Source organism: Ornithorhynchus anatinus, chromosome 9 (assembly GCF_004115215.2).
Source record: "Ornithorhynchus anatinus isolate Pmale09 chromosome 9, mOrnAna1.pri.v4, whole genome shotgun sequence".
Lineage (NCBI taxonomy): Eukaryota > Metazoa > Chordata > Mammalia > Monotremata > Ornithorhynchidae > Ornithorhynchus > Ornithorhynchus anatinus.
In genome coordinates, this window is record NC_041736.1 from 46,940,364 (window position 1) to 46,960,469 (window position 20,106).

The following is a 20,106-nucleotide window of genomic DNA, read 5'->3' on the forward strand; positions in this document are numbered from 1 at the left end:
CACATAGTAAGCGCTTAACAAATACCAACATTATTATTATTATTAATTTTGAATGGCTTGGTTTCATCTCATCACTCCTGAAACCCTCCCACCTATGCCATTGAAATTGCTCCATTCCCCAGAGGCAGGGACCCTGAGCTGCTGTGGGCAGGACCATCCAACTCTCTAATTTCAGAAGCGGCATGAAAATCTTTCTTTTGCAGTGTCAGTGATTGAACTGACAGGTGTTTTCTCTGAATGATAAAGGAGTGGCAATAGTTCCCCATATGATTTTTGACTAGATTAAGTGGCTAGCCATGACTTGCAAAATGTCCCAGGATGAAAAGTTAACATTAGTAAGAAAGAATTCCACCACTAAAATATGCACTGCTTGTTTGTGATTATTTTTCAAGCTGCAAGAAAATGATTACACTTACCCTCTTTCTCTCTTCCAGAAACTTCTTGGTGTTGCTGCTGTTTAGTTCTCTGACCCGCCTAAAAATAACAACCATTGTAAACATTTGTATATCTTGGCTTGGAATTGTAAGCAACTGATTTGAATAAGCAATTAGAGGAAAGAAAATGGAACTTGGACCATATCTGGGATCTAGATACCATTCATATATGGAATCGCAGAACAGTAACTGATTGGTTTTGGATAGCTGTGGGGATTGTGGAATATAAAAACCCACACAAGGAGGGCTGATTTGGTCTTAATTTAAATGCTTAACGGGACCAGTTTCATTTTGGGGTTTGTGATGTGCCTCTAATTGTTAACACAACAGTCTGGGTGAATGGGGAGAAAACATAATAAATGAATATTCAAATAATTCAAACAGTATTTTGGGGCTGTAACTTTCTGAACCCATAGATAGAGGACAAAGTTTCTGTGTTTCACTTAAGTTGAATATTACCGACTGTCAAGGACCGTGCTCTACATACAATAAATGCCAGCACATGATGATTATCATCAATAATTGCAGGGTATTCTATTCATATGAATAAACCCAAACTAGGCAAAAATACTAGTTGAAAGAATAACATTGTTGAATTTAGTTAAGGCTAGTTCATTTGTGGAAAATGCCAAGCTTGAGAAAGATAGTAAAAAAACCCTAAAATCATTTCTCCCAGGGGGAACAACTAAATCGTTAAGTAAGAGTCTTAAACTGTGATATTCCATCTCAAAAGCAAGGCTAGAATTTTCATTCTAAAAAGAAGGCATTCTTCATTGTTCAAGATTGAGGGCTACTTAATCACTTTGTGAAGAACGTCAATGTTAGAACATAACACAGTTTGTAGGGTACTATTCCCTCACTTGTGAAGAACTACGACATACTTTATCCTATTGCCCAAGAACTAAATGAAGACTTTTAAGTGATACGTTTCAAAAGTAATCTGATACCATGAAAGCTTAAGGGTAAACTGTGGTAACCTTTGAATAAATCATCTTTGGTTAGTATAATTCTGGAAGCATCATAAACAATGACTTTGCTGTCAGTTTATTACAAGGTTATATCTAGTTTTTTTCTGTGTACTTTTGAGATATTTAATCATCCATTTTCACTAGTCAAATAGTTGAGAGAAAACATCATTTTTATTAAATGGTTCTTATAATAAAGTAGCAATTGGTGTGCTGAAATTTGGGCCTCGACCACCTGTATGGGATATACTTCCTTAAGGGGTAGGATAAACACTGTTGGAAAATAAGAACAAGAAGAAACTTTGCAATTTGTAATAACTCTTCAGAATGTGAATGGGTGGAAAATAAACAAGGCCTGATGCAAAAGATGGAGAAAGAGACCACTCCAAAGATTTGGGGTCCCATAATCATTAAAAGAAAAGCCAAGCTCCTTGTGGGCAGGGATCAGTCTACCATCTCTTGTACTGTACTCTTCCAAGTGTTTATCTCAGTGCTCTGCAAGCAGCAAGTGTGCAATGAATAACATTAATTGATTAAAGGGACTTAAAAGTAACATTAAATTCTAAGAGAAGCCCAGATATATATCACACTTATATTTCTAACGTTAATGGGGCCTCCAAAGACATAACTGCAATTACGAGAATCAGTTTAGACGTGATTCTTCAAGCATCAAAATAAAGGTAATTATTTTCCATCTACATTGACCTAGATAGGATGAAAATATTGCTTGGGATGTGAAATTCATGAACATTTGTGTGTTTTTGAATTATTTCTAGCTCAGGCAGAGAAACAGAAAGCATTTACGGAAAACTCAGAGAAGGCTCTAATCTTAATCTGCAGTTTCCTTCTTTTTAAACCTAAAGAACACAGGCAAAAAGATGGCCACCAAAACAGGCAAGGGTGGCAAATGGCTAATGCAGCCCCCTTTGTTCTGAAACATTTCTGGGGATTACTGCATCCTCTAAAGAATCCTCCCAAAATTATTTTGAGAGGTAATCTATTCCCCCCTTCCCAATCTGGGGCTGACAGCCCAACAGTACCACCCAAAACAGTTTATTGTCATTAGAAGCAATAAACTGCATAATTCTGCTTTACCCCATTTTTAATTCAAAATGACAGGCATGGCCTGCTTGCAAAGCATTTTGTGAGGATAATGGTAATAGTTCTTTGGCTAAGGTTCATATAAACCATAACATGTTACACTATTAAGATTATGCCCTCTGAGGAGATCATTACTATCTAGCAGCAGAGTTCAAAGAGGTCGTCAGTAGATCCTGATCTTATCTTTTTAAAGTTATTTTCACTATTTGTCGGGGTGAATAGCAAACATCAGAGAGATTGGGATAAAATACGGTAAACTACGCAAAATATTACTAACATCTGAGCTTCTTTATGACAGCCAAATTGAGTCGTATTTATTGAGCACTTATTGTGTACAGAGCACTGTACTAAACGCTTGGAAAGTAGAATTTGGCAACAGATAGAGACAATCCCTACCCAACAATGGGCTAGTTAGATGAGGGAAAACATTTATGGGAAAAGCTCTCCCAAAGAATCAAGCAAGTTGATAAATCCTACTGGAAGAACAGAGGAAGTGATGTACATGATGCCCCCATACATTACAGGTATTCCGAAGCAGCTGTAGTACATAAAAAAACCAGAGCTATAATAGTAATCTTTCATGTAATAACACCAAATGCAGAACATATAAAGCTGAAAATTGCACATCAAAGCATTGGTTTTTCTTTAGTGGCTGTCCTGGTAAATATCATGGGAAGCTGTCTTAGACTTACCTTTCTCGTTCTGCTTTATTCTTGATAGATTTGTCCTGGCTGATGGCTTTGCTGTTTTCCATGGAAATCTTAGCCTGGTTGGCACGCATTTCCTTGCTTTCCCTAGGTATAGGCAAACAGAACTCAGATTAAATGTAAATTTAGGACTCAGTTTTCCATGGCCATTCCCTATTTTGCCTAGCATTCTTCCTACAATATTAAACATATCATCTTAGTAGGAGAGGCAGTCCTAGACTCATGCAGGCTATCCTGGGCAGTTTTAGAAAAATATACCCTTATCCTGGCACTTGGACTGGCCAGTATCTTGCTCTGATGCCTGCCGGGCCTTACTCACTTTAAATGCTTTGAACTTACACTTTCTCCATCAGGTCGAAGCATTTTTAGCACATGCTTGGTTTAGGTTTCAAAGCATTTGGGGGCCAATAAGACCAATATCCCAGCTGGAGAGAAACCCGAACCCCAATTCTGCCTCCCTCGGAGGAATGAAAAAGCAGGCAAGCTTGGGATGGTGTACTGATGTCCAAATTTTCAACCAAAATATGGTGAGCCAAATCATTCCAAGGTGGAGCCTATATCTGAAATAATGGCTATTTAATTCCACTCTGACAAGGGTCCTAAGTATATATAGACAAGTTTCCTACTCTCTACCAATAGTACCAATAATAGTAAAAGTAACTGTGTAGTCATTAAGCTCTTACCACGTACCAAGCACTGGACTAAGCACTGAGATAAATATAAGATCATCAGATAAACTTTTCTGGACATTTTATTTTGCTGAGCCACAGGTATGTGTAAGAGTGTGGACAATACAAAATAAGTCATCATAACTTACACACAACCCACATATGAGACTTGAGATGTTCTGGCAAAGAAGGAACACAGATGGATTCTAAGACCTATGATCACATAGGTCTGGTTGGAGTTCTAGGCTGAAAAGGAGACTGGTTTTATACATACACAGTAGCTCTCCCGAACTGATGAGAGTCAGGCCTACCTTCTATTTTTAGATATGTGCCGTTGGGCAAATTCCCTCTTCCTTCCCTCCCCCAGTCTAAGCAGGCCCTCTCCAAGGATCTAGGCTTGTAGGGGTAAAGGGGTGGAGAAGGAAGGCCTGAGTAGGTCTCCCTTTCCTAGAATTTCCAGTTGTCCTGGAAATGTGGGCTCTTAATCAATAAATCCATTAATTGCATTTATTGAGTATTTACTGTGTGCAGAACACTTGTCTAAACTCTTGGGAGAGTTCACTATAACAATTGATAAAAACGTTCCATGCCCACAATGAGCATACCGTCTAGAGGAATAATGGTTGTATTTGTTAAGCACTTACTATATGCCAGGCATGTACTAAGTGCTGGAGTGGATACAAGCAAATCAGGTTGGACATGGGACTTACAGTCATAATCCCCATTTTTTTATGAGGTAACTGAGGCACAGAGAAGTGAAGTCACTTGCCCATGGTTACACTGCAGACAAGTAGCAGAACTGGAATTAGAACTCAGGTCCTTCTGACTCCCAGATCCATTCTCTATCCACTAGGCCATGGTGCTTCTCTTGACTCCAGGAAAGGGGAGAACACGCAGTTTTCTCATATTTAAGAACAAATACCGTGGGAACTGAGGAAGGATGAAGCTGGGCTACAGCCAGCATTCTGAATTCTCAGAACTAAAATCTGGCAACCTCACATACCTTCTCCCACACCCTTTCTGTAGGGACCCAGGAGCCTGGCATTGGCTGCTCTTACATGGCTCTCTGACAGCAGTGTTAAGTTAAAGAGCACTAAATGAAGTAATCTCCCAGAGGAAAAATTTATAAAGAGCATTAATATGTTTCCAAGATCCAAAAAATTGACCAAAACACATTAAATATTTTTTTTTTAAAAGGGAAAACACAATATATCTAGTTTTATGGTCACACAGCAATGTAAATATGTATCAGTAATAGATTATAGATTTGACTTTAAGATACATATATATGTAAATGCTTAACTTTCAAAGTTTTATCTTTCTGTCCTAACCAACAAAAAGGCACCTTAATGCTAAAATACCAGAGATCTGTCATAAAATGCTAAACGTGTAAAAATGAAGTTATTTAAATGGGCTTTAATCTATTCAATCAATTTAATCTATTCAAATCAGTCACAATGACAGGATGGAGAAGGAAGGTGTTTAGCCCAGGTAAAACCTAGCACACATGGCAAAAGCATTATAATAGTAAATGTGATATCTATAAAGCACTTTTTGTCAAGCACTATATTAAATTCTGGAGAACACAGAGGATGATCAGATGATTCACTGTCCCTGCCCTTCATGGAGCTCAGGGACTCCTTCTGTCCAGCTTGGGCTCTTAATTCTCCACTTATGCCATGAGGCAGCATTACAGTATTTCTCTTCCCCATCACCTTCCCACCAGTGAACAGCAGGGATGCAAAAAGTCTGGAGGAAACTCAAAATGAGAAGGCTCAGGTCACATTCGCGGGGCCTGAACCCATCTTGGTCTGGTCCATTCTGATTACCTGGATAGGCTAGGCTGGGTCTACCTAGATCTCTACCTTAATTTATGCTGTTTTCTGGAACAGTAAAACATTTTTGGCACAGATTACATTTTAAGGAAAATTATTTTTTTGCTTGGACTATATGGGGAACTAAATAATTAATTAATCTCGTGTTTGCCCCATGCTACATTCTGCCTCATTTTTCGTGTTCATTCAATACAGTAAGATTGTGAGAGAGAAGAAATTTACTTCCAGTGTCTTGTTCTGTGAAGAGCTTTCTAAAATAACATTACCAGGCTAAACCCTTGGTAACATAGCAACAATAAGGCAATTCACCGAACGGTACTTTTTGCATACTAAATCAAGAACAATTCTTATACAGAAAAAAAGCTCTCATTTTCTATTCAAGTTTGAAAGTAAAGAGGAAAATGGCAGAATAGGCCATTTCTCTGCTCCATTGCAGGTATTTCTCTTTTACATCTGTACCCCTAGTAAGAATGGGTACAGGTAAAAGTAGCACCCGAAGGTTTTTACTGTGAAAAATATATGAGGATGATTTGGCATAAGCTGAAGGACTTTAAAATACATAGGAACTGGAAAAACACAGAGTCGACTTGAACCATAATGGTCAAGGATGTCAGGAACATTAATCACAAAGTGATTCGTTTTGGCTCATTACATTTCATGTCAAAATTTCTTGAAAGTCAGTATCCAGGATAATGTTTTGGAACATAGCAGCAGGAGGCAACAGGCATGATGAACAAAGCTAAGGGCAGAATGAGGAATGTTGGTGAGGCATCGGCAAGAATTTACCAAGTTTGAGGCACTGGAATGGATCTCTGAGGGAAGTTTACTTAAGATCATATTGATGGTTTTAGATGTGATCCCACTTGGAGATGGGGGATTGGAGGGTTTGGCCTCTTGACGGGCTCCTTCAGTGCCCTAGGGCCTATGAGAAGCTGATCTGGGAAAATGCAATTAAATATCTGGTTGCAGCAGCTGGACTAAGTGGCTAGTAGAGATGTAAAGTCCAGTTAAATAATAATGCAATTTGCATGGGGGGCATTTTACTAAAGTTGTGGGAGTGAACGTGGGAACTCTCAACCAAACGTGGAGTTACAACTTCTATTTTTCATTACTTCCTTTGGCTCCTAGCCACTTATGGCGGGGTGTTCAGTCCCAGAAAAGGGAAGTATTTCTCCTGCTGCCAGATATGGAACTATTCCTTTAGCCAATTGACAGTTCAGGTCCTGGAGAAAGAGACTCTTCCTATCTGTATTCTGGTCAGATCAAGTTAAATAAAAATGAAGCCCCCGACATGATGGATTGCACCCAAAGATGGTGGAATAAAAAACACTGTAATCTACAAATATTTGGCAGACATTATGCAATATGCTTCATGCTTTAGCTGTTGCTTTGGAGGGGTAAGACCATTTTAGACAAAATTCTAGATTATAGAAAACGACATGCATCGCAGCTCTTAAAATTGTTCCTAAAAGATGTAATACGAACGATTAGGTGTTAGGTTAAAAAAAAAAAAAGGATAAAAAAACCTGTTTTATCCGGTGACATTTCTTCTCTCTGACTCATTACTTAAATGATTTGCTCTGCTATTTCTTGTGTTTTGCCTGCAGAATGTCAGTCTGATGTTAAGCTGTTTAACTTTCTGAAGTACTTCATGCTTTCTGTTTAAATCAGTAATATTACAGTGACTAAGCTGTCCATTCCCTCAACTGAGCTTTCTGAGAGATTTTCAAAGTTACTTTCGTAGGAGGCCTGTGGATTTTAAAAAGAGACTTTTAGGCTGTTTAATAATGGTTGTGTTTGTTAAGTGCTTACACTGTGCCAAGCACTGTACTAAAGCAATGGGGTAGACACAAGATAATCAGGTTGGACACAGTCCCTGCCCACCAGGCTCAGAGAGAGAGGCCAACAGAGGCTAAGAAATTGCCCTTCTACAGCCAATATCCAAATAGGTTGAGATTAGCGATTGTGGTTCTGTTGGCTGCCAGTATCTTTCTACAGCTATTCCTATTCTCTCCTTCACCCATACTGTCTGACAACAAAAAGAGAAGAAAGAGTACAGAAGAGTGCTGTATCAACTGTTTCTACTATTACTCTGATAAACTTCTATTCCCTGAACCCTGACTGCTGATCATGTTTGTGAAGTTCCTGTTCTGTAAGACAAAACTCAGAAACAGAGGAAGTCATTTTAAGGACTATTACTATCTCAGTTGAGCCATTTTTCATATTTGGAAATGACAAATGCTAATGGTTGAGACTTCGTTAGAGTAAGTCTTTTGGAATCCAGGACAGTTACAAATTAAAATACTCTCAACCTGATGGCAATTGCCCAGTATGGATGCATTAAAGGGAACAATAATGCAAAAAAAATTAGATGAGTGAGCAAGGAATATCATCTACCCTTGATTATTCAGGGGCTGCATTTCTGGTTTGGGAACTTCCCAGGCCTCCCCTTCTCCTTTCCCTTTGCTGCTGCTATTTTTTCAAACATTCACAGCTCGTTAGCACTTAACCCAGAGGGTGGGCATGGGAAAACAACAAGGATAATAAGGCCTGATTTTTTTAAAAAGCTATTTGCCAATCTGATAGAAGGTGTGATGAGAGAAGAGGTTTGATATGAGTAAAATAAAAAATTTTGTACTCTGAGTTTCAGTCCTACCTCTAAGATCGGGAACTCGATCTTCAGGGCCTTATTAATCTCTACTGAGGGTCTTAGCCTTATGGGCTTCTCAAGGCCCCATGTGAGGTCATTTCAACGAAATGGGTCTGATGACATTAGAAGTGTCTCCCCTGCTTTGCTCTGATTCACCTTCTTCCACTACCTCTTATCCCCTACTCCCAGCTCAGCAGGAACCCAGCGGCACAGAGTGACATGTGCACACCTCACCCAACATTAACATTCACTTAGCCCCCAGCAAGTAGCATTGACTAATAATAATAATTATTATGGTATTGTTGAGCACTTACTATGTGTCAAGCACTGTTCTAAGCACTGGGGTAGGTACAGGGTAATCAGGTTGTCCCACATGGAGCTCAGTCTTAATCCCCATTTTACAGATAACTGTGGCACAGAGAAGTTAAGTGGCTGGTCCAAGGTCACATGGCAAACAAGTGGCGGAGCCGAGATTAGAACTCACATCCTCTGACTCCCAAGCTCATGCTCTTTCCATTAAGCCACCCTGCTTCTCTAATTAATTAGAGACTAATTATGGGGTGTTTGGGACTGTAGGATCCAGTCCCAGGAACCCCTATGTAGTCTGGCTCTGCCTATGTAGGGTAGGATCAGTAACCAAATTAGTTACTATAACTACCTCACCGCTTCCCCGTAAGCCTTATCAGGGGAAGTTGGGTATTTGAGACAACACTGCAACATTAATATAATTAATATCATTATACTATAATAATATTTGTTAAGCACTTACTCTTGCCAAGCACTAGGGTAGATACAAGATAATCAGGTTGGACACAGACCCCATTTCACGAGAGACTCACACTCTAAGAGGGAGAGTTAGCTATTGGATGATGCTGAAGATGAACAGAAAGGGGAAATTTGGGACGGGAAGGTGAACTTGGCTAATGCAGCTGTGTGATGGAGAGTGGAATGTCATGAACCTGTGGCAGCAACCAAAGGCAGATTTTGTCTTCCTACATGTGATGAACGGACTGCGATCCTGGGGCCTGGTTTCCATTCAGCCTGAACCGGCCTGGGCCAAGCCCTAGAAGTGTGGACCTGTTCTCTAAAGATCAACAGTGCCTGGCTGCTCTCGCCTCAAGTTGGTGAGGGTGATGACCAGTGTGTGAGGGCTGATCATTCCTGGGGACTCAGGGATCTTTGATCCCAAGGGGCACCCAGAAAAATCTGTATATGCACAGCACGGTCGCCTCCCTTCCGTCACACTTGCTACAACCTGTTGTCCCCCAGACACAGAAGGCCTGAAAGGGAAGAGGGGAGAAGGGATGATTATGTCAGTGGTAGGAAGCCTTTCAGTGAAAATGTCAGGATCCAAAGATGCTTGTTATAACATCTCACCATTTAGAGCTTACTGTGGGCAGGGAACATGTCTAGCAACTCTGTCACAGTGCGCTCTCCCAAGCATTTAGTAGAGTGCTCTGCACACAGTCCGTGTTCGATAAATATGACTGATTGGTTGATTGGTTCAGAATCTCCCACTCCCTACCTGTCGTGGGAAAGCTTCAGTTGCTGGGTTTGTTGTTCATGGGCGTTGATGAGTAGCTTTTTCAGCAGTTCACACTGCTGGCTGAGATGAAGATCTCGAATTTCCTGCTCTTCGGCACTGTGAGTGTTGATCATCTCTGACCACTCTTTTGTGTGCTGGGCCACAATTTCTTTTACCTGATTCAGAAAAGAGAAATGATTCCATTGGGATCTCTCACTGTGCATGTTTGAAAATACATAAGCAGAGATTCAAGCAAATCTTGCAAGATTAGGTGGCCCTGTCCTGGCACATCTAACAGATATAGAGAGGAGTGAGAGATCATTCATGTCCCCACCCCTTTCCCAGTGTTGCATCTATGGCAGCAGAGGCAAACCGTGGAGCCCCTGTGATGGAGATTCATCATGGCAGGAGGTGACTGACTCAATTAGTTGAGTGTCAACTCCTTTAGAGAACACGAGAGAGGGGCAGAGCCTCCAGAAGGTGAATTTCATGGGTGTGCCCAAGGGAGGAGGAGGGAATCGAGGACAGTGAAAATGAGGCAACACCAAGTGAATTAAATTAGTCTTGTGTAAAGGCATAGCAAAATGACATATTACCATAAAGTTTTAAAGGCTCTGAACATTCTTGTTAGGTGAGTGGGGAAGGTTACATTTTTATTTTCCAGATGAGGAATGAGGCACAAAAGAAATAAGAAAGATTTTCTTGAGATCACTCACAGGAAAATTAAGGTTAGGTACGAACGTGTCTACCAACTCTGTTATACTGTACTCTTCCAAGCACATAGCACAGTGCTCTGCATAGTGTAAGTACTCAATAAATACCACTGATGATTGATTGATTGCACTACTCTGCAACTTTAGCCACTACCATATTTGTAGTGGCAAAATAACCAGCAACATTTGCTGTTCTCCTGGGGGGACAAAATTCTAATCTCCCCAATCAAATTTTCTGTTGTAGGACTTCGGTAATTGTCTTAAAACAGTAGGTTCCTTGGAAACTTTTGCCAATAATTCAAACATACAGATTCAAAAGCTCGCCAAAATCTTTAGCATTTCCTCTCATCTTGCAAAAAACAAGTCTCCTGAATTAAGATCTTAAATCAGGTTGTCCTGGAGCTCTGGCTGATTCTGGCAGAGGGATGAGGAGTAGCAAGTGAAAGTGCTACTTCTTTCCAATCTTCTATGGAAAATGGTCTGAGCTGAAATAACTTTAAGTTCTATGTTCCTTGAGGGCAGAGTACATATGTCTTGTTCTCTTCTTAGTGCTTACGACAGTGCTTTTCTCAGTAGGCATTCAAACCATGCCATTTTCTGATTGTTAATAAAAAAAAGATTATACTAGTTTGTGAGCCACAGAGCTGATTTGAGAATTGGCTTCAAATAAAAACCTACTCATTTTCTAGCTTTTTTGGTAAGCTATTTCAAAATGGCTGTATTCTTTGTCCCTAAAGTTTTATATGAATTTGTGGCTCAGTGGAAAGAGCACGGGCTCTGGAGTCAGAGGTCATGAGTTCGAATCCCAGCTCTGCCACTTGTCAGCTGTGTGACTGTGGGCAAGTCACTTAACTTCTCTGTGACTCAGTAACCTCATCTGTAAAATGGGGATTAAGAATGTGAGCCCCACGTGAGACAACCTGATTCCCCTGTGTCTACCCCAAGCGCTTAGAACAGTGCTCAGCACATAGTAAGCGCTTAACAAATACCAACATTATTATTATTATCTAGGTGAGGTGACAGAGGTTGAGGTAGTTATCCAAAATACACTTTTAATTAGTTTTTTGTAAATTTCAAATAAATTCAGCAAAGGTCTAAAGTTTCAGAGCAACCAGTCAATTTGTCACTGGTATTTTGGGGGGGTTTACTGCGTGCAAAGAATTCTACTAAGTGCTTTGGAGACTATGACAGATCTGGTAGACATGATCCCTGCCCACAAGGAGCTTACAATATAGAGCAGGAGATGGATAGTAAAATAAATTACAAATAGAAAAACAGTAGACTGTATGGATATGCTCGTAAGTGCTGTGGGGCTGGGGTAAATATCAAAATGCTAAGGGTACAAAGACAAGAGCAGAGGTGACACAGAGGGCAGAAGGAGTAGAAAAAATGAGGGCTTTTCAGTGAAGGCCTCTTGGAAGAGATGTGATTTTAGTACAGCTTTGAAGGTGGGGAAATGAATCGTATTTTCTGAGTGCTTACTATGTGCCGAGCACTCTACTAAGTGCTTGGGAGAGTACAATATAACAGAGTTGGTTGACATGTTCTCAGCCCACAGTGAACTGGTAGTGGTTTATCAGATATGAAACTGGAAAGAGCTTCAGGCCAGAAGGAGGACGTTGGCAAGGAGCAAGCACCAAGAAGGATGAGATTTAGGTAAAGGAAGAAGGTGCAATACGCAGGCTGGGTTGCACTAGAAGATCAGTGAGGTGAGGTAGGAGGGACACCCCTTATTGAATGTCTTAAAGCTGATAATAAGGAGTTCCTGTTCGATGTGGAGATGGCTGGGCAACCACTGGAAGTATATGAGGATTGGAGAGACATGGACAATATTTATTTTAGAAAGATGGTATGGGCAGCTGAGTGAAGTATGGACTGGAGAGGGGAGAGACAGGAGGCAGGGAAGTCAACAAGGGAGTTGAGGCAAGGATTTCTGAGTTTGAGAACCAGGCTTAGGCAAGCCTAGAACAAGGTGCTTTATAAACATATCCACAAGAGCTAGGTAAAATTTTGTCCTTGGAAAATCAAAATACTCAGGATCGCTAACAGCACTCATAAACGACTAATTAAATTAACCTATTTTGGGGGGGCATACTTTCTTAGAACATTCTTAGAACATGCTACTAAACTATGCTGCTATATGACAAACATTTCTATCATTTCATAAAAATAAACTTGTTCGCCTCAAAAATCTCAAAGCACTGCAGGTGGTAGATTTGGCATGTTTCCTTACCTTAGACTTGTGATCCGTTGTTAATGTCTGAATTTTAATTTCTGTTTCCTTTTTCATTTCAAGACAATTACTTCCTCTAAAAAGGAAAATCACAAATGTGTTCCAGAAGTTAGATATCTTCCCATCCAGTTGGCTTTGGCTAAAAGCTTTCTAATGAATATAATACATTCATCAAAACATGAAATACTATAGCTAGAATAACATTATTTTTTCTAAGAATATATTTTCACCTTACAAATATTATTGGTATAATGATTACTGCATCCACCCACTTCAAAATACTGGGCTTTTAGCCCTAGCAATTATTCCATTGATGGGGAGGGGAGGTTGTCCTTGTCAGCACTTCCATTTTGATTTTATTTTTCTTTTTCCAGGCTTTTTAAGATTAAGCCAACAAAATGTGCTTAGAGCTGAAAATTGGCAAGAAGTAAATTTCTTTTTGCATTTTAAATCTAGCTTCATTCTTTTTAAGCACTCCCCCTCCACAACACACAAAACCAGCATTTACATAAACCCCCCACCCCACAGCATATTAGTTGGTTATAAGGGTAACCATTGCTTCCCTTTATATTTTGTTCTTGGCAATTGTCAAGCTTTTCCCTCTTCTAATTTCTCTGAAAATGAAATAACTTTTACTGTCATGAGTGTTCAACATGAGGCAGATCCTAGAATGAAAATTACCCTTAGGTGCAAGTTAGCCTTTTTTAGAAGAATATTTTCTTCATCTAGATCATTTGGCTAAAATTTAGGATGTTTTAGCTAATTTTAAAAAGTGCATATGGATCACAAACCAAGATTCCTAATTCATAAAAAACTTGAGGGTTCTTATTAACAATAAACACTGAGAGTGTGTATTACAACACTGTATATCTAGCAAACTAACCAGTACTTTCCACTATTCAGTTCTCATAAATGTATGCTAGGTTAATGTTCCTTAATATAGGACTGAATGAAATGATAAATGACATTTCCAAAGTCTTAGGATCTGAGTATGTCTGCCCTGGAGCACAGTGGTTCCCAGAGTTGAATACCTGGCAGTGGAGTGGACCAAGACAGTTTTGTGTGCTCAAAAAATACTATTCATTGCTTCATTTTCTAAGTCCCCTTTGAAAGAATGGTAGCCATTTCTTGATACTTTCCTTGTTTTTTGAATTGTAAGATATTAATATTGAGACAGAATACAAAATTAATAGAAAACTGATATCCATCACAAAAAGGTCATTAAAGGCTAAAAGACAAAAGAATAACTGTGGTATTTGCTATGCACTTACTAGGTACCAAGCACTGTACTAGGCACGAGGGTAGTTACAAGTTAGTAGAGTCAGATACAATTCTGTCCTATATAGAGCTTCCAATCTAAGGGTGATGGATGACAACAAATATTTAGTCCCCATTTTACAGACGAAGAAATTGAGACCCAGAGAAGTTAAGTGATTTGCCCAAGGTCAGACAGCAGGCAAGTGACAGAGCTGGGATTAGAACCCAGGGCCTTATACTACTAGGCCCATGCTCTTTCCACTAGGTTATGGCTTCACATATAAGAGGAAGAGAAAAGAGCCCACCATGAAACAGAAGATATTTTGGCTAGGATGGCCATCAAGTTCTGAAACCCAAGGAGCAATTACAACGAGTGGACAAAACTTTCACTGCATTTTTGCCAAGCAGATCTAGGGACATTATAGAAAAGCTAACTTATTTTATGATCTGATTGAAGGCCACTTCTACAATGCTTAAAATGAAGAATTCTTATTACTGCAGAACAAATATAGTTGAACTTTAGTTATGATTAGCTAAGCAAATAGAAACTGTATGCAAACTAAAAAAAAGCATTCTGAGTTAAGCTTACCCCTTCTTCTTCATTGCCTTCTCTAAAATTTTCTCATGAGATGACTTTTCTTTATCATACTGTGCCACAATCTTGTCAACTTGTGTGCAGTGCAATTTCTGCATAGTACTGTGTTCCTGAAAATATAAAACAGTTCCTGTCAGTTGGTTAGACTTCTTCTAAGTAGTGACAGCCTTTTAGAGATCTATACACCAGCCTCCAACAAAAATTTATGGGACTGTAAAATCTTCATCAGCCTTCCCTATTTCTAGCGTCCCAATAATGAGCCATCTAATAGCAAAGACCCTACGTAGTTGAAAGAAGTTCGGTATCAGAACTGCAATTAGTGTTTACAGGTTGTGTCAAACTACTGACTTGCTCTTAGACTAGTTTTATTTGGGCTGGCTATTTTTTCAGGCCGTAGGTCTTTAGCTTTTTTTTTCATTGCGAATTCCTGCCTTTGTCTTCTGAAAGATGATTTCTTGTGCTTTTGGAAACCATTCCATTTTAAACAAGTTTTAGAACAAATTTCTCATTTGCGATGCTCACAAAGGACATATTTATTTGACATCAGGGCAACCAGATATTTATTAAACACAATAACGTGCACTGTGCTTCTGCAAAGTACCATACAATTACTCAAAATGGCATATTTTTGTCCTTTAGAAGCTTCTCTTAATACCACCATCATGTTCCCAAAATAGAAACTTAGGGCATGATTTTAAAGTAGGTTCACAAAGTGCCAACACACTAAATGCCAACACACAATTAAAAGGGGATTAGAGCTTCTCCCATGGATAGTGATTTCCAAGAATACATTTTAAATAATGGAAGCAAAAAGGAAAGGGAGTTCTTATTCATTTTCTTACATATTTACCCTGATATGCAAAGCTAGTATAGACATTTAGATGGGCATACAGTCCACTAATGTAAAATTTTTGACTCCGTGGTGAAACTCACCAATATTAGCGTCAATCAATCAATGGTATTTACTGAACACTGTACTAAGCAGTCAACTGTATTTATTGAGCACTTACTGTGTGCAGAGCACTTCAATACAATCACTGATCCTATCCCACCTAGATTATGCATCAGCCTCCTTTCTGACCTCCCAACCTCCTGTTCCTCCCTATTCCAGTCCATATTTCACTCTACTGCCCGGATCATCTTTCTACAAAAACATTCAGGACATGTCTCCAGGGGTTGCCCATCCACCTCCATATCAAACAAAAGCTTATCATCATTGGCTGTAGAGCACTCCATCACCTTGCAACCTCCTACCTCACCTTGCTTCTTTCCTTCTACAACCCAACCCGCACACTTCACTTCTCTAGTGCTAACCTTCTCACTGTGCCCCGATCTCGCCTGCCTAGCCACCGATCCCTGACATATGTACTGCCTCTGGCCTGGAACGCCCTCCCTCCTCAAATCTGATAGATATTTACTCTTCCTCTCGTCAAAGCCTTATTAAAGGCACATCTCCAGAAAGTCTTCCCAGACTAAGCCCCACATTTCCTAATCTGCCACTCCCTATTGCATTGCCCTTTCTCCCTTTGCTCTCCCACCTACCCCCACCCCCTCACCCCAACAACTAGTCCCACAGCACTCCCCACAGCACTTAAGTACATAGTTGCAATTTTATTTATTTGTATTGTTGTCAGTTCCTTCAATCTAGTCTGTGAGCTCCTTGGGCAGGGAATGTCACTATTTGTTGTTTGCATCGTACTTAGTACAGTGCTCTGCACACAACGAGTGCTTAATAAATACGACTGAATGAATGAGTACTAAGGACTTGGGATAGTACAATATAACAATAAACAGACACATTCCCTGCCCACAGTGGCTTGGGAGACTACAACAGCGTTGGCAGAAACATTCCCTGCCCACAACGACCTTACAGTCTAAAAGGTTTGACAGATGTTAAAATAAATAATTTATATCATATAATTTAAAGTTTCAGTAACACAACCTCTAACTCCATCCTAATCTGTCTCTCAGTGATGCTATCAAGACTTTTAAAAAACAGCATATAAGCTAAAAAATGTTGGTATTTGTTAAGCGCTTACTATGTGCCGAGCACTGTTCTAAGCGCTGGGGTAGACACAAGGGAATCAGGTTGTCCCACGTGGGGCTCACAGTCTTAATCCCCATTTTACAGATGAGGTAACTGAGGCACCGAGAAGTTAAGTGACTTGCCCAAGTCAGACAGCTGACAAACGGCCGAGCCGGGATTTGAACCCATGACCTCTGACTCCAAAGCCCGTGCTCTTTCCACTGAGCCACGCTGCTTCTCTAAAAAATGCCTTAATGTGTTTTATTTTAAAGTGAAGCACCTATATATAGAGGAAATATTTCTCCTTCCCACTTAGACTGTAACTCTCCTGTGAGATAAGGACCATGTCCACACTGATTATCCTGTTTCTACTCCAGTGCTCAGTACATTGCTTAGCACAAAGTAAGTGTTTCACAAATACCATCAACATAATAATGGTACTTGTGAAGTGCTTCCTACGTGCCAAGCACTGTTCTGAGCGTTGGGGTAGTATAAATTGATGAGTCCATCTCCCACATTGGGCTCACACTCAATCCCCATTTTTTCCAGATGAGGTAACTAAGGCACAGATAGGTTAACTGACTTGCCCCAAGTCATGCAGCAGACATGTGATAGAGCCAGGATTAGAACCCACGACCTTCTGACTCCCAGGCCCGAGCTATATCCACTATGCCATGCTGCTTCCCATTTACTCTAGATGCTGGAGAGTTTTTGCTGGAGTCAAAGGCCCTATGACTGAATCACTGTGGAACCTGGGACAGATCACGTAAGCTCTTTGATAGATAAGTCTCCTTAGTTCTTTCTATATGAGCCATATTTCTCCTGGAGCTGAAGGTGTGGGGAGAAGTCTGGCGAGGAGGAAGTTTTCCTGAGGCTTTGAGAATCACCCGAACCTCTTAGTGACCACATCTCTCAGACCTCGTTTTAGAACACTTTCTGTAGAAAAAACAGCTTCTTCTAATCCACAAACTGCTCAAAGAGGAAGAAGGGTGTGATCTAAAGGGGGGCTGAAGGAGGAGGGAAGAGGAAGGAAAAAGAAGATTATGGAAAGAGAAGAGGATGTGGGAAAGGAGAAAATAAGGAAAGGAGAATAAGGGGAAAAAGATGAGGCTCCCTTAAATGGGAGGAGGGAAGTCAGAAGTGAGGTAAAAGGAGGAAATTTTCTCATTTTCTCTCTCAACTTCTTCCTCCACCTCTTCCTCCGTCGCTGCCCTTAGTTATCACTGCTGTGATAGAAGACAGATGGCAGAAGGCTGCCTGGCTGAGTGCAATCTGGTCCTTTAGAGCCAGGGAGGAGAGTTCCCAGCAGAGTGAGATGATGCACTCAGGGCTGCAAAGAAAATTTTCTTACCAGACCCACAAGAGACTGCTCTGCTGGGGCAGTGGCACCAGCAGCAGCAGCTGTTGGTGGACCACAGAACTTCCTTTTTTCTTTGCAACAGTCATCGCTGTCACCAATGCCCACACCTCAACTGGTGACGGTTTCTTTCCCCACTCTCCTGGAGAACAGTAGGATGCTGGGTTGGGGTCTGGCAGGGCGGCACCTCTCAAAACACGACCATCTTATTTAAATCACAACTCCTAAATGATGACCAGAGAGACTGGTCTTTCTAACTGTTACACTGCACTCTCCCAAGCGCTTAGTGCAACACTCTGCACACAGTAAAAACACTCAATATATGCAATTGACTAACTTAATGCAGGTATTTGGGAAAAGGGTCATCTCGAAAAATTGGATCCGACTAAAGTTTCTCTGCAAAATGAATGACTTAAGCCTCTGCTTCTCTTCTAAGAATGTGCTCGATATTACTGAGATAGAATCTTTCACTCAAAGATACTACCTGACTACAAGTAATCAGGTTTGCTTTTTTTGTTTTCTTTACAATTCACCTGAATGCTCTCTTTCACGTTTCACTGCCTTTTTCGTTGACTTGCTGTTTTCTTCCAGCCTTCAGGGCCATTAATTGAAATCTAGAATATCCATCTTCTTACCAACTTAGTTGCACAGACATTAAAGTATCTATCCATCTGTTTCATCAGAGACTGGCAGGAATAGCAATATTTTGAGACTCAGCATTGTTATGAGAGTCTTAATTCTAGCACCTGGAAGGATAAAGGCAAAGTAATTTGTGCACTCCTCCCTTGCTGAAATCAAGACACAGAATGCTCCATTTCCCGGAGGCCAAAAGAGGGGGAAAAAAAAGCCTCTCAGCATCACAAGGACGTCAGCTTCGGTAGGGAGTGCACAAACCAGCTTTGTTACCGACACTGCAAGACACTAGACGGTGATGATCATGACTCAGTCTAGGTGGCCTCCGAAAGCCCCCACAAATTTTCCTGCAATTTTGATAACTACTCAAGCGCCACAGCTACTGGGAATCGGCACCGATGAAAAATTAAAGAGTGCTGAAACGGTGCCCTAAATTCACCCGAGCTCCTGAGAAAATTAGACTTTCTTCATAATTGGACTGTGGGCTTAAAGGGAATGAACAGCTCAGAACTCTCCCGTTGGTTGTTTTTGAATGAGAAATCCCACTTTCCTTGACTAGATTTTCTGAGGATCATTGGGAGGGCATCCGGGGGTTGGGGGTGGGGAGGGGGCAGCTGGTGGGAAACTGGGAGAGCTGGGACATAAGCTGGATACAGGGGCTTGATAAGAGCTGCTGTGGGCAGAGTCAAGGGACACCCAGGGTCAGGTCTGTGGCAGAAGAGAGGCTAATGTTGCTAACGTGGGGTGGGGGAACAGCAGCTCTGAATAAGCATCTTACTTACTCCTCTCCCCCTCCCAAGTCTTGCCTAAACTGAAAGCAGCAGAGAGATGCATAGGGTGGGAGTGTAAGCTGTGCGCCAGGCAGCTCCCATGGCCTCTCCCCAGTCTGATCAGTGATTCACATGTGCGTCACTCCAAGCCACTGAAGCTGAAAGATTTAATAGTTCCAATAGCTCCTGAGAAAAGGGCTTCGTCACTCTGTCCAAGATGCTGGCCAGGGCTTTTGGCACCTGTGGCAACATCCTGGGCTCCTGTGCCTGTCTGTGCTCTTCTTTTCTCCACGGACTGGATAAGGGGGAGCCTTTGGGAGACGCAGCTAAGACGGTCCCTTCTTGCATGCAACACCTTCGTCTCGATACCGCTTGCGGTTCCCATCTTCCTGGCTCTCTTCCTCCCCTTCTACCTCCCCCTTGGAAGCAGGCCCAGACCTCTTCTGGCTGGCCCTCCTAGATTTAAAAATGACCTTCCTGTTTTAGTTTGCCCTCAACTGTTATCCAGTTACCCAACAGGAGCATGACCCTGTTGTATTAAGACTACTCACTTTTTATCAGTTCATGACCAAGATGTTTTCGCTCCCTTTTTTTCCATTATCTCTAGTTGGGGCCCTAAGAGACCGTGGGTGAAATG

The 20,106-nt window shown here is 41.0% G+C and overlaps 1 protein-coding gene across 5 annotated transcripts in view; it reads right to left on the reverse strand.

Annotated features, from left to right (window-relative positions):
• PLCB4 (phospholipase C beta 4) overlaps positions 1–20,106 on the reverse strand; it is a 272,520-nt gene that overhangs the window by 6,955 nt on the left and 245,459 nt on the right. For all 5 annotated transcript variants that reach the window (XM_029072432.1, XM_029072431.1, XM_029072428.1 and 2 more), the window contains 5 exons: positions 14,678–14,793; positions 12,832–12,907; positions 9,886–10,061; positions 3,193–3,294; positions 417–474 (listed from right to left, as the gene is read on the reverse strand). In XM_029072432.1, the coding sequence (XP_028928265.1) occupies positions 417–474; positions 3,193–3,294; positions 9,886–10,061; positions 12,832–12,907; positions 14,678–14,793 (528 nt within the window). The remainder of the gene's footprint in view (positions 1–416; positions 475–3,192; positions 3,295–9,885; positions 10,062–12,831; positions 12,908–14,677; positions 14,794–20,106) is intronic.